The 14,064-nt window shown below is 39.2% G+C and overlaps 1 protein-coding gene across 4 annotated transcripts in view; it reads right to left on the bottom strand.

Moving 5' to 3' along the window:
* Nucleotides 1-14,064, bottom strand: part of stau2 (staufen double-stranded RNA binding protein 2) — a 95,175-nt gene that overhangs the window by 10,778 nt on the left and 70,333 nt on the right. For 2 of the 4 annotated variants that reach the window (XM_086151238.1, XM_086151240.1), the window contains exon 14: nt 8,838-8,873. The exons of the other annotated variants lie outside the window; for them this stretch is intronic. In XM_086151238.1, the coding sequence (XP_086007364.1) occupies nt 8,838-8,873 (36 nt within the window). The remainder of the gene's footprint in view (nt 1-8,837; nt 8,874-14,064) is intronic. 4 annotated transcript variants of the gene reach the window in all.

Genomic DNA, 14,064 nt, shown 5'->3' with positions numbered 1-14,064 from the left:
TTATTCCACCATCATGACATACTGCTGTGTAATTATCCAGTATTCTTACATTTCTTAATTGTTATCGCTAATATATTTTATTGTTTTTTACCTTCTGTCATCTACACTAGAGCCTCTTTTCAGCCCTTGGATTTAATTTCCTCTGAATTCTCTTTCCTTTGCCAGTACCCACATTAAAACCCTGGACAGGGATCATAGGAACATTCCTGGATAACTCATGGAGAACACCTGTGTGTGCATGAGTGCTGGCAGTGTATGTATCCATTTGTTAATGCGGTGTGATATGTACATGGATTTTTGAGTAACTACAGAGAAAATTTATTCAGAACCTCTCACAAAATCTCTTCCTCACTCTCTCTCCAGATTTCACATCCTCCTTCCCTTCAAAGGATTAATAAAAGAGGCAGTGTGTTCCATAGCCCAACGTTAATTCCTCTGAAGAAACCCTTCGCATACACCGCTTCACTTCTTCTGCAACAGTGGATTAACTGTGGCTACTGCACAGCTGAGGAAACATCTCAATGAGGAAATGTGTTTGATTTCTGCATACATGTCAGGTATGTGTGGATGCTACCACATTACGGTGATGTGAAATCTTAAAGGTGATGGCGTGTATATTTTCATGTGTGTGTGTAACTGGCCTGAGATGAGTGCTGAAGCTTGACTAAGCTAAGTTAGTGTGTTCGTGAGGCTCCCCAGGGGAGCAAGCCTTCGCTGACATGGGAAGCCATAAATAAGGGCCTGGGGCGCAGCGCCATGTCATGCGTCATTTGGGCTGGAGAGGCCTGTTATATCCCCTCCCAACACTGAGCTGCTGAGCATGGCACCTCCTAGGGCGTAATTCAAAACATATGGGCAAAGGCCGAGGAGCAGAAGCACCTCAGCATACCATATTCATGCCTTGTCAGCAAGGCATCTCAGAGAAAACACAGATACAGCTTAGGACAGCCTCTATGATAACACAAGAGTGATAGTATGCTGCTTTGTAAAGCAAAACTTGATTGCATCTCAGACCATTACATCTAATGAGATGTCAACAAATAAGACCACTGAATATACAATATACAATTCTTAACAAAATACACAATTTGGTTAATTTGCCAAGCTCTATGAATATTGTCAGGACTGCAACTCTCTACAAATCCTGTCTATATTTGTTTTAAATCTTTTCACAAAGCATGTATATCAGAGTAAAAATTTATTTGATTACATACTGTATAACATAGATGTAATAATGTCTTCAAATTCAACACAAATAATGAATTGAACAACACACAAATGTCTTCTAAGTACTTATCTACACTAGGAGGTTATAGAGCACTATAATAGGGGTTATGACGTGCTCAGTAGCTCCACGTTACTTGAAAGACATTCTTTCAGAGAACTAAGCAAATAGGGAGTAGATGATGCATTTTCATTGAGAAAGTTGTTTGCCTTACAAGCAGTTGGTCAGTTGATGAGGCTACACTTACATCTGCGCACTTATTCCAAGGCTGCTGATGAATGATTGGCTAAATTAAGTATGAGATAAGATTTTTAGCATGAAGAATGCATTACTGAAACTTCCTCGCAAGATACTGGGTAAGTGGAAGAATAGCTTCAAGACTAGTGACTCACCAACATGACTGATGAGCAATGTCAAATATTTTAACAAAGGCACTTGATTATTCACCATTAAAGAACCCCAGCCTAAACTGAGGAAGCGTCACTAACATTAACTCCGTATGCCATCAGGACAAAAGGCATTTCTCAAATATGGATCAGTCAAGGAGATAATCAAATATTAGTCAACATATTCCCTTCTGGGGAAACTAGATAAGTCATGGTTAGAGATATAACGCTATTTAGACTATCCAGCATGGCTCAATTCTTTCCACTGGGATTCCCCGTGATTCCAAAGTACGTTACATCATGTCATGTCCTCTTGCAAAGATCCACCTTTCGATGCCACAGGGGAGAAGTGTCGATAAGCCCTAACAATTGGACTGAAATTGCCCTGGGGAGGTACAAAAAGCTGTGGGAAGAAAATCCGGCCTTCAGACACTCGTTCTCTTATCAGCGGAGCGATACTGATCGCTCCCCTGGGGTGTCCCACTTCTCCTTTCTCTTCTTTGCCTCTAATTTCCATCTTCTCTCTAGTTTTTGAGTCATAGACCTGCAGTTAGTTTAATGGATCTTGCAACTTTTTCCCCATGTTTTTCCAATTTTTATTGTCAAGAAATAAGAATGACTAAATCATCCTGTATACTTGGTGATGAAGTGCATAGCCAAGTTAAAGTGGGCACTGGTACAAACAGTGATTGGCTGGGATGCAAAATGCAGTGCAACAAGGGGAGGAGATCAGTTCCAACCACAAGACTGAGGTGTGGCCAGCCGACACCAGACGTAGCATCCAAGGTTTTAATCATTTCCTTCCATTTGCATAGATAATAAAATTGGGCGAGATACTGCAGTGTGCATTATCAATTGCTAGTAAGGGAATCTCCCTGTGTGTCAAAGAGCATTGCATTGTTATCAGTCACTCCTCTAAAATTAGAATCCAAAAAGGGCTTTATTATTGGGTGTCAGAAAGTGGCCAATATAGCATTTGTATTTAAAATAGTAAGAACAATGTTGAGATTGATCAAGTGACTCATGGGGCAGCTTTGTGTGTGTGTGTTTGCGTGTGTGTGTGTTTGCGTGTGTGTGCGTGTGTGTGTGTGTGTGTGTGTTTGTGTGTGTCTGTGTGCATCAGATAAGATACAATTTATTAATCCCCATAGGGCAAATGCTTTTTCCCCTATGGGGAAAGTCACAGCAGCGCAGCAATGTCAGTATCAATAAATGAGTATAAATATAAACAGAGAGACAATTAAAAGATAGCAAAAGACATCCACAAATAAATTTACAGCAGAGTGAATAACAACAAGGATAAGTATAGACAACAGAATGATTAGAAAACAAACCAAAAAAGGGTGAGAAAAGACAACCAAAACAACAAGGACAAGAACACAAACAGAGTGACAATAACGATGAGAAAAAGGAACATGATGTGAGTGGAGTGACACCAACAAGGATAAAAACAGACAATGGAGTTAGGGCATCACACGTGCATATGAGTGAGGTAGTGAGGTTGTGGTAGCACAGATGCACCTCCAGCCAGTCAGAGTTGTGTGCTGTCCAGTCTGCTGTTGTTCAGTCTGATGGCCATGGGCACTAAGGAGTGTGTGTGTGTGTGTGTGTGTGTGTGTGTGTGTGTGTGTGTGTGTGTGTGTGTGTGTGTGTGTGTGTGTGTGTGTTTGTGAAGTACTTTGGTCAAAAAGTGGTAACAAGATTTACTAGAAGAATCTACAAGTGTGGAAAACGTAATATCCAGGGAGCTAAAAATGGAAAACTGAAGATAAAGATTGAAGATTGAAATCAGAGAAAGTAAGTGTTGCCAGCTGCATGCAATAATACCCAACTTACCATCACAAACCCTTTATATTTTCATGACAGTGTGTCTGAGAGAGCAGACATCTGGTAACAAGAGAGGACAGGCAGTCAGACAGCGTTTTACACCTTCTTCCTCTTGTCTCTTCCTGCAGCTCCCTCTTCTGTGTTGACTTTTAATCACCTCATACCCACAAGGGACATACTTGCCTGTAGAACCTGGTGCTGTGTTTTATAATTTGCTATGGATCTCAAAAAGACCTGTGACTGTTTCTCATTACACCACATGCTCACTGGGCCTATAAGATATGAATTTCATCTCATACTAAAATCCCAAGATATACTGAGTAGGCCTTCAACTCACTGTGTGACAGGGGTCAATTGGTTGACTAAGGGAGCCTCTGAACTGTTATGAAAACCTAACTATGTTTCCATGGAAACTAGCAATGTGTACTACAGAGACAGATTATGTGTAAAAGCATGTTTACAGAAAACAATAAATTCCTGCATGCTTATATCAAGAGGCAGGCTTTGCCTGTTAAAGCTCCTCAAACCAGGCCGGTTTCAGATGAAAAGGTCCAGGGGCCAAGTTAACTCACCAAAGACGGAATGCGATAGGGAAAAATGGCATGTGATGCATACCAAAAACATATGTCTTTACTAAAGTGTTAGCATAATGCCATCACCATGTTGGTTTAAAGCATGCAGGGCTGTCACAAAAGGTTCATAAACAAGAGGAAGAAATCTTAAAAGGAACAAAGTAATGTTATGGATTCAGTCTGCAAGTACTGACGAGAGCAAAGACAAGACTCGGAGAGGCTGACGTGATGAGCATATGAAAATAGACTGACGTAGGCACGGTGGGCCTCTCATCTAAAATAAAAACAGCATGAGAGGATCTCCTTTAAAGCTGGGTATAAAAAGTAATAGGAAAAAAGATATTTTTTAATATAAAATCTCTCCCAAATGTCATGAACTGCAACAAAACAGAGTTTAATAAAACCAACAGGGCAATGTTTTGTAGATGCCATGATCTCTGAATTAATTCACTCTTTGTAAAATAAATGCAGCATGATCGGCTTCTAATAAAAAGCGAGCAGTCAGTGCTGCAGTTTTTTTCTACAGAGCAGGGAATAAAATCCATCTTTTTGTTTGTGACACCACAAGTGTGGGTATTAAGTCTTCTGTGGGCAGGTTTTTACAAGCCAACTCACACATTTTTATAGCATAGCAAACAGACAGTAAACACCAGAAAGGTGGTGCAGTTAAACACGTGATTAAGACACAACTAATTGGATTGCAGTCAGTAAAACTGAAAGACAATCGTAAAAGAGGTAGAAGGTGCAGGCCTGTGAGTGGGATCAGGTACAGCAGACTTTTAAGTCAAGACTCTTTAGACTACTGACAGATGATTTAGCTTGGGTTTTTCATTTCTGTGGTTGGAAATGCAAACAGCAGACTTTCTACAGCAAAAAAGGAAGACAGCTCCCCCACCTACACACACACATGCCCCCATCTCCACCATACATCCTTCCATTCTTCGCCTCCCTCTCCTCCTTTGCAGTCGTTGGTCCCATGAAACAGGGGTCAGGGTACTAATGGAGGACCTCATAGCCCTGTGTGCCTCTGGAAACAACCCCCTGCTCCCTTCTCTCTTATAAATCAAACAGGATTCATTGAGAGTGGCAGAGTCCTCTGATGTCCTAGCCATGTCTCATTTCAAAGTCCTCCTGAAGGCTCACACGGTTCCACATTTACTCAATGGGCACAAGGGAGATACGTTTGTGTGGGGGTGAACCGGAGAATCAAAGCGGGAAAGACAGTCAGCGAAAAAAAAAAAAAAAAAACACAGAAGAAAGTTCGTTTAGTTAAAGAGAAGCCCAGGAAAATTAGGAATAAAGACAATGTCTCAGAGGAAAAGGGGCCTCTGTAACAAATGTTTATTCAGTAATTGTGCAGCTAGATGTCCAACTTGAAAGCATGTAAAATAAATCATATGATTTTGGGAAAGTCATTAGAGCATCACTCTTCAACAATGTAGGTTTGTGTGTGTGTGTGTGTGTTTCGGGGGGCATGTGAGAATGTAGTAGAGATAAAATTCCTTCCTGTCGGACATGAACTATTTTCTATGCATCTGCAGAAATGCAATCAAAACATAATTTTCCTCTGTTATTGGTAAATTGAGGTGTGTGCTTTATAAAAGGGTAAGTGATCGTTGAGATAATGACATACTGTGGTTTCCCCAGAAAGTGCATTCAAAACAAAGCCAGATGTGTTACATATGGATTTAAATTGAATGTTTTCCTGACTACAGATTTTGTTGTTGTATATAAAGTCTCGATTTATCATCATCCCAAAGAAACAAGAACACCTAATCAGAGTTGGCATATAAAGGAAAAAAGGGCAATATACATTAAAAAGACAAAGAGGATCAAGTGCCATTTTTAAGCATTTTATGGACTCTGACTGGATCAGATTGCAGGCCTTTGAACCTAGCGATAGCTTTGTAGCTGGCTAAGACTTACAAAAGGAGAATTTATCTTATTAAAAAAGGCGCTGATGTTTTACAGTTTAACTTATTACCATAATTTCTTCCTCTGAGGGGTTGGCTCAGTCTTTACTTATCTGTTTATATATAAAGAATACAAGTTAGCACTTGTGACATTATTTTCAGAGGAGATTTGGAAGATCACTGAGATAGTCCTATGAAGCGCTCAGCCGTGCACACACACACACACACACGCACACGCACACGCACACACACACACACACATACACACACACACACACACACACACACACACACACACAAACTGTTTACATAAACCGCAGGAGAGTGTGACACTTTAGTCGTAACTAGCATTAACCCCCGATGTGGCTGTTGTTTGAGTGCTCAAAAAGATCTGCTCTTTGAGGCCTGAGAATGCGTTAACATCCAGATGAGAGGAAGGTAGTGGGGGAATAAGGAGGGGGGCTCAGACAGACAGAAAAACATTCCCCAGTCGTTACACTCATCTCTATAACTCAGTAAGCAGCCACAAAGCAATGATCCTGACATGAGACATTAATGACCAACTTTTACCACTTGAAGCCTTGTTATCTGCTTCAGAACATGCACAACAATTGGCATTATTCACAACTTAAGATAGGCAACTCATAGTTGTCTATCTTTAGTTCATATTAAAAAAAAATAAAATAAAATAGAACAGCTTAGAATTTGAGAGGAACCTTTGATTGTCTGGTGACATAACATCATGGTACTTTTACATAAGAAAACAAAACAAAAACAAAAAAAGCAGAGCTCTGCTTTCAAAAACTGCACATCAGAAATTCAAAAAGAGTAAAAAGGGGTCAATCAAAAAGCATACTGCCAGTGTCCAAAAATAATTGTAAACACTTTTCATCGAACGTGGTGAGTGGTCAGAGCAATACGCTCTGTTTTGTTTCTTCCACACCTCTCTGTACAATTTCATGAAATAGCACGTTTTACTTAGGTGTATCAAGCAATTTTTTTGCGGCCAGCAACAGAAGATCACATACCACATAATACTTCTACTCCCAAGACTGTAGTGTTTGCTTTTTTACCAGCAAGCAACAAATTGTACCTTGAAATGTCTTCAGAAATTGTTCATCAGCATTTAGGGCAGTGGATGGGAACAAGAGCTCATTTGATTGACAGAGGACAGTTTAAAACCAAAAGGAAACTGAAACAAATGTCTGATGATCCTATGAAGAAATCTGTCTATGATCACTGACATGCTTGTAGGCTGAGATCATCTTTCCCAAATACCATGGAGTCACAAAAATTGTCGGGAACACGGGTGTCCACACCCAGTTGCAGTCCGATCAATCACAGGTTGTTTTTAGAGCAACTTTTGCCATAGCGGTAGTGATACCATGAATGCCTGACACAGTTTGTAAACTATTTAGGAAGATAACATTATGAGAAAGGGTGTATAAATGAGTTCAAGACTTGCTGTCACTCACCACAGCCTGATGATATGTAATGACAGTTGCCAAAATAGTCTATTCGGTAGGAGTAACTTTATGTCTGCAGCTGTTGTTTAAATTGGAAGGCAGTGTTAAATGCAGAAGCTGGACCAACCGACTGCATAAAACTGGATGAAACCTCCTGTTCTGATAAGTTAAGCCATAGTAAAACAACCTTACGCCCATATTCTTTCTAATAGCTGTTGGGGAGTAAAGCATCTGGTTGAAGAAGTCTGGTCCGATTTTCTTTTTTTTTTAACAAATTGCATAAAGTCAGAACCCCTTATCAATCACTGAATCAATTTAAATGCAGTGAAACATTCATTAAATATGCCCAGAGAATTAAAAATATCAAAACATATAGTTGGACAAGATATCCTTTCAGCTACCCTGTAATGGACGAGATGCTACTATGCACAGGATTTCGGGAAAGTGTGCATAACAATTACTGGACTTAATGGCACTTATGTTTTTCTTCCTTGATGGAAACAAAATGAACAAGTGAAGAATGGGGAATGTATTCCTTACCAATTACATTGATGTTTTAAAAACAGAAGCTGCACACCTCTATGACAGACTGCTACCACTAGTTAATGTAAATTAGGGGCCAAGAAATTGGCTTCAAAACATCTGCTTAATTATAACTATGAAGCAAAGGGAATAATGTTAACCTTTGTGGAGTGAAAATCTAAATGTGTAGGTGTTAGAAAAGGTGTTTTTTCCCCACAGGTGATATACATCACACGTTGTCACTGGGAGATAGCAGAGGAAAAGATTAAAAACCTGGTCCTTATCTTGGGGACCTTTTCAGCAAGTTGAACTATCACTCAGTATCAAATGACATTAACTTAATGGGCCCGAGGTGCTACAAAAAGGGTAGGGTTTTGAATGAAAAACCCAGCTTATGTATGCACCCAAGGGGGAACACTAGTAAAGAGGTGTGATTGGTTTAGAAGACCTTTATCTATGTCAAATTGGTGTGTGGGAAATCACACACAGAATGTAACAGGATTTTAGGTTACAGGGCCAGCGCCAAAACATATTACTCCTATTAGCATGGAGGTGATAATGAATCTTGGGTGTGGCTTCATAGCCCACACAACACTGACAGGGAAAGAGCACAAATAAGCCACATAAAAAGACAATTACTTTGTTGCATATATATATATATATATTTATATATATATGTTTCTCAGTATCTATAAAAGTTACTTTGGGGTAAAAATTAATATCCATAAACACTACTACTACTCACATAAAATAATAAAACATTAATGATCTGATGAAGACAGATTTCAATGATTTTATGTCCATTATATATCCAATCTCAACATTTCAGCTTTTAGAAAAATGTAAAAACTCCTAATGGAGTTTCAAGGGAACAGACAGACAGGTTAATGCAATCTATCTGTCAGAGAAATTTCACTCATGCTCACCATGTACTTTGGTATCTTGCAATTTTCCACAAGACCCTAGAGAGAAGAAACAAGCTTCTCAGTTTTATATTCACAATGATAGAAATAAAGTTATAATCCCTTATATGGTTAGCTGAACAGTGAGGAACTCAGAATAAATCATGCTTCATTATGTATTTTTTCCTTAAATAAAATATTGTTGGTAAAGGAGAATGCACAACCCCCAAACAGGAATTCATTATTATTGTATGAAAACATTTTTATTTCTGAGAAACACAACCATCAACCTGTAAATACTGATTTAATAATACCAATTTTTCCCCTTACTTCTTAAGGCTATTCCATTTTCATTTTATAGAAGGAAAATGTTTGTGATAAACGAAATTAATGGTAAGAAGTGTTCCTCTCGAAAACACTTCCAAAATGTACTGGCTTACCTTTTCTAATGAAAAGCTTTAAAAGATGCATGAAAATGGATTGCTTCCAACCTGTCCAATTTTTAGTCCCTATTCTTGAATGCAAATAATGCGGACAATTCTATTGCTATCTTTTGTATAACAGACTTGATGCAAATTCAGTCACTTGTGTGTGTGAGTTCAGTTCCACACGACACAATGCTAACTCTTCAAAAACATGCTTATATTCCAAGGATCCACTCGGAGCTATCAATGTTCTCTAATGGGCAAGTTCATGTGTATTGCCTTCTCAATGATCACTACTGACCCTTTCATCACCACTGAGCTTAGGAAAAAGACACTTGTATCACCTGTTCTGTCATTACTTGTCTCATCAGTCGGTGGTATCCCCACTTGATCAGTTTCTCCCTGTCTTTCCTTCTTTATAGCACCTCCTTTCTTTTCTCTCTGTATGAATCAGTAAGCCTCTTTCCCTCATCCTCCATCATTCTTTCACTGCTCCTATCCACTCCCATCACGCCCTAATCTTCTGGTCAAAAGGGTGCTTCCTGAGGAGGCTATGTGAGGAGACAGATGAGAGTGATGGATTGACCGGTAGACACTTCACTTTATCCTCTCCTTCAGGGTGAAAGAGCAATTGGGGTTGGGGTAGAGCTTATGGTGGGAGTCCTGGTTGGGGTGGTGGTTGAGAGTGAAGGAAGGTACTAGCTTCTGTGAAGGGGTGTTGATTGGGCAGTGGCGATTTCACTGCTCTCCTGTTAGCTGTGAAATGAACTAATCATACTACAGAATGAAAGCCAAACATCTGTAAATATCAGCCTCTGGCAGAATTTAGATTCAACTACATTATAATTATGAACCCATTGAAAAGTAGTAGAGAGTTCAGTGGAAAACATTGCAAACTCATCATTTCATTTAATTAGTTTTACAAATAAAACAACTATTGAGGTCTGAACAAGGAACATTTTGATGAACAATGTAATGACCTGTCACAATTTGGTTTAATTCTGCACTCAGCCCCCTCCCCTTTTTTACTTGATGACATATGTGCATGTCAGGATATAAAATTAATTATAATTAATTTGTAAATTAAATTACCCCTTATAATATTGTTTAACAAATAGGACAAATCAGGGAAGACCAGTAGCCAGTGACCACAGCCGGTGAGATGTTGATGAATTCTGTTGGGAATGGGTTTGTCATTCCCTTTTGAAATGACATTTGAAGTGATGTCTTGTTTTTTTTTTTTGGTCCAACACTGATAGAAAATAGAAAATGACAACAATAATGATGTAACACATATACAATGCCACAAGGCTTACCATCTATAACACAGTTCACTCTACTTGGGATAATAATCCATCAAGATATCTGCACTAACAATACAACAAACTGATTTCATACTGTGACAATAAGAGTTCAGTTATAAAATTAAGTTAATATATTAACTTAATTTTAAATAAATTAAATATATTTTCAGCAATTCTTCAAAACTTCATGTTCGCTTTATTGTTCACTTCATATACATTGATTTAGGATGTGTCCAGGTGCTGTGTTTTGTCACAACCCAGACACATAAAGAGGAGCCGGACATGACAGATAACCATGGAGGAAAGGCTGTCCAACAGCTGTCTGGTTGAGTAACCCTCCTTTAGTCCCCCCCAGCCCCCCCTTTGCAGCTCCTTCTGCTGTTACCGTGAGCTCCATGGGGGATCTGTGAAGACCATCCCAGCAGTCATCACGCCATTAATCAGCCCCGTCAATCCTTTCTCTGCCAGTACACTGTCTACTGTCATTTATTTCCTCCTCACTTGACACATATTCAATACATTCCGATCCATCTGAGTGAGATTCGTGCAAATATGCAAATATTCACTTCATAACCATTGGTCCTGATAATTATCCTCCCACAGCCTAGTCCCTTCACTCCTAGTTTCCTCATTGTAATACTGCCAGCAGCAAAAATGCACATTGCATGGACAAGGTCACATGCCAAATTAATGTTTGCTGAATTGTCCTGAGATGTATCTCTGAAGGCAATATCAGACAGTATGATAACATGTATGGCCTTCAAAAAAATCTAGCATAAAATGCAGCTGGTTACCTTAAAACATTTTATAGCCATTCAGGTCTTTCCGCTTATTGAAACAGGAACTTTAACAGAGAACTACATTTATCATCCTGTTTATCATGGCTTTCAGCAAATTAATTTATTTTCCCTCTGAATGAAAAATTCAGCACTGACCTGACGACCAAAAACTAGTTATCAACTATTTATGATAATCTAGTAAGATACAGTTCTGGTTTAGCTGGATTCAATCTTAGCGAAAGAGTGTCCAATTAGTGATAACCAAAATGTTCAAAAAGAGTCTCTGTATAGAGGAATTGAAAGATGAAGATCAAGACTGTACACGTGAGTGCAGAAGGTTTAGTTTTGATCAGATACGTGTGTATCTATCTATCTAGAGAGACCCAAATAAACACCAACAATATGCAGTGATTGTACTGCAATTATTCATTTGGTGGGGCTGAAGCCAATCCCAGCTACAACTGGGTGAGGGCAGGGTCCCTCAACTGGCCGCTGGTCAGTCACAGAGTCACATATAAGGTCTTACAAGCTTTCACTCTCTTATTCACACCTTCAGACACTTTAGTCTCCAATCGACCAACTATATGATTTTGGACTGTGGGAGGAAACCGCCAAAACCACAGTCAGAGGGGAGAACATGTAAATTTCCCTCTCAGAAGCAAACCAGTTACCTTCTTGTGCTAACCAGCTTTCTATCGTGCCACTTTTGGTTTTATCGTTTCTACTAAATTTTAGGAAAGAAAGGGGAAAACAATAAAAAGAGATTATGATCTTTATTTTCTATTAGCTTGCTTCTGTCTAATAAACCAAAGTGATTTCCAAATGAAACAAGTTCATCTGTTGATTCAGAGCCGGTTGGTATTAGGCAGTCCTTCAGTTTACCCCAGAACACATCCCTGTTTACATTTGTGAAAGAATGTGGTCCCAAGCATCAAGATCACCTCTGGATATGGCAATGCAATTAATGTGAGTGTGTGTGTGAGTGCGTGCGTGCGTGTGTGTGTGTGCACGTGTGTGCACGTGTGCGCTCGTGTGCGTGCATGCGTGTATCTGGCCTCTCTCCCAATTACAGCAGGGATTGGTTCCAGCCCTACAAAATTAATTATAAGGACATAAGTCACACACACAGGCAGTTTGTTGGAGCATGAGTGCGTGCATCCACCTGTGTATGCATGTTTGTATGCATGAACAACTGTTTGAAACAATGCAAAACAACATGTGTTTCTTGGTCAAATAACTTGAAAATATTGATAATTTTGTCTATTTGTGAGTCATTTAACAGATTTCTATTCATGCATGCTTAATTCACTGTGCCTGGTAGGTTGGAGAACAGATGTACTTTTCTACATACGATCACTCATTGAGAGGGAGAATCACATCTCAATCCTTTTGCAAATCATATGATAAGATAAAATGTATTGATCCCCACAGGGGAAATTCTCGGTCACAGCAGTGTAACAGTTATAATGTCAGAGGAAAAAAAGGAGATAAATATGAATATAAATATAAATAGACAGGCAGAAGACAGGATATAGCAAGACAACAGACAACGACAACAAATGACAAATACAGAGGGGGATAAAGAGGGGAACATTCATGTGCTTAAACAGCTAAGTTTTTTTCTCAGTTGGAGAAAAGCTTTTGAGAGAAACAAATAAGATCAGAGCTCATGAATACATTTCTTTCATAATTTTGACCCGTGGCCTCTTCAATATCTGGTTGTGAACATCCCCAAACTGTACAAAAGAAAACAGTCAAGAGAGCAAGTATATAATCTAAATGGGTTTTTATTAAGAAACTGTTGGCCTTAGGAAAGGATGTCTCGCAATAGTGGTAGGATTTGCAATGGTAAAGAATCAACTCTGTTTTTAGACACATTATGAAGAATGTTGAGAATGGTTGCTTAGCTTTAAGAGGCTATTGTGACAAAAGAAAATTCTTTCCAGGGACACTGAAGTAAAGATGTGGTATAATATAACTTTGTAACTGTTCAATCAAATGGGGAAAAATGGAGCTCATTACCTGAAATCACATTTACAACAAATATTAATTCCAATACACTACATCCAACATGTCATATCAAATCAACTGAATGTGGTCTTGCCACAGGAAAAACAAGCAACCACAGCTGACTATCTGGGAGACAGGCCCCCTAAGACCAGAGTGGCTCAGCTGAGGACATTACTGCACGCAAACTAACCCCACACACACAAATACACACAGACACACACACAGTCTGGTGGCAGACAACAGTCACCCTGTCATCTTCGATTGCAGGGCGGTCATGTTGCATCAGCGACACCTCACATACAGCTCAGTGGGCCTCAGCCCCCCTGGTGTCCCACTGCCGCCACAGAGGGATTGCCAGAGAGTTACTTCAGCTCTGGAGAACAAACACAGAAATCTGCCTGTCTGCAAACCATATAGTCCAGTTAAAGCAAATGTCTAAATATGCTTGATTGCTCCAGGCCTTTCAACTGGCTTTGTAACACACACACATCAATAAACTAACAGGTAAAAACAAAATTGATATTTCCTTGAATGTGTGTTAAGGAGACAGAAAAGATGGAAATCATTGGTCAGTTATGGATGTAAGTTCAAGGTGTCCCTTTAAAAGAAATCCCCAAAATAGAGTACAAGAGACATATAAAGACACTAATCTCAAATTTTGGTTTCATAGTGCTACTATTTATTGAAAATATATGCTGACAGTGAGGCTTATCCCTTTCTCATATACTCAGGT

Source organism: Fistularia commersonii, chromosome 8, assembly GCF_037954325.1.
Source record: "Fistularia commersonii isolate RoL2024-O1a breed Wild chromosome 8, RoL_Fcom_v1.0, whole genome shotgun sequence".
NCBI lineage: Eukaryota > Metazoa > Chordata > Actinopteri > Syngnathiformes > Fistulariidae > Fistularia > Fistularia commersonii.
Note: the sequence above shows the minus strand (reverse complement) of the source record. Positions and strands in the feature narration are given on the sequence as shown.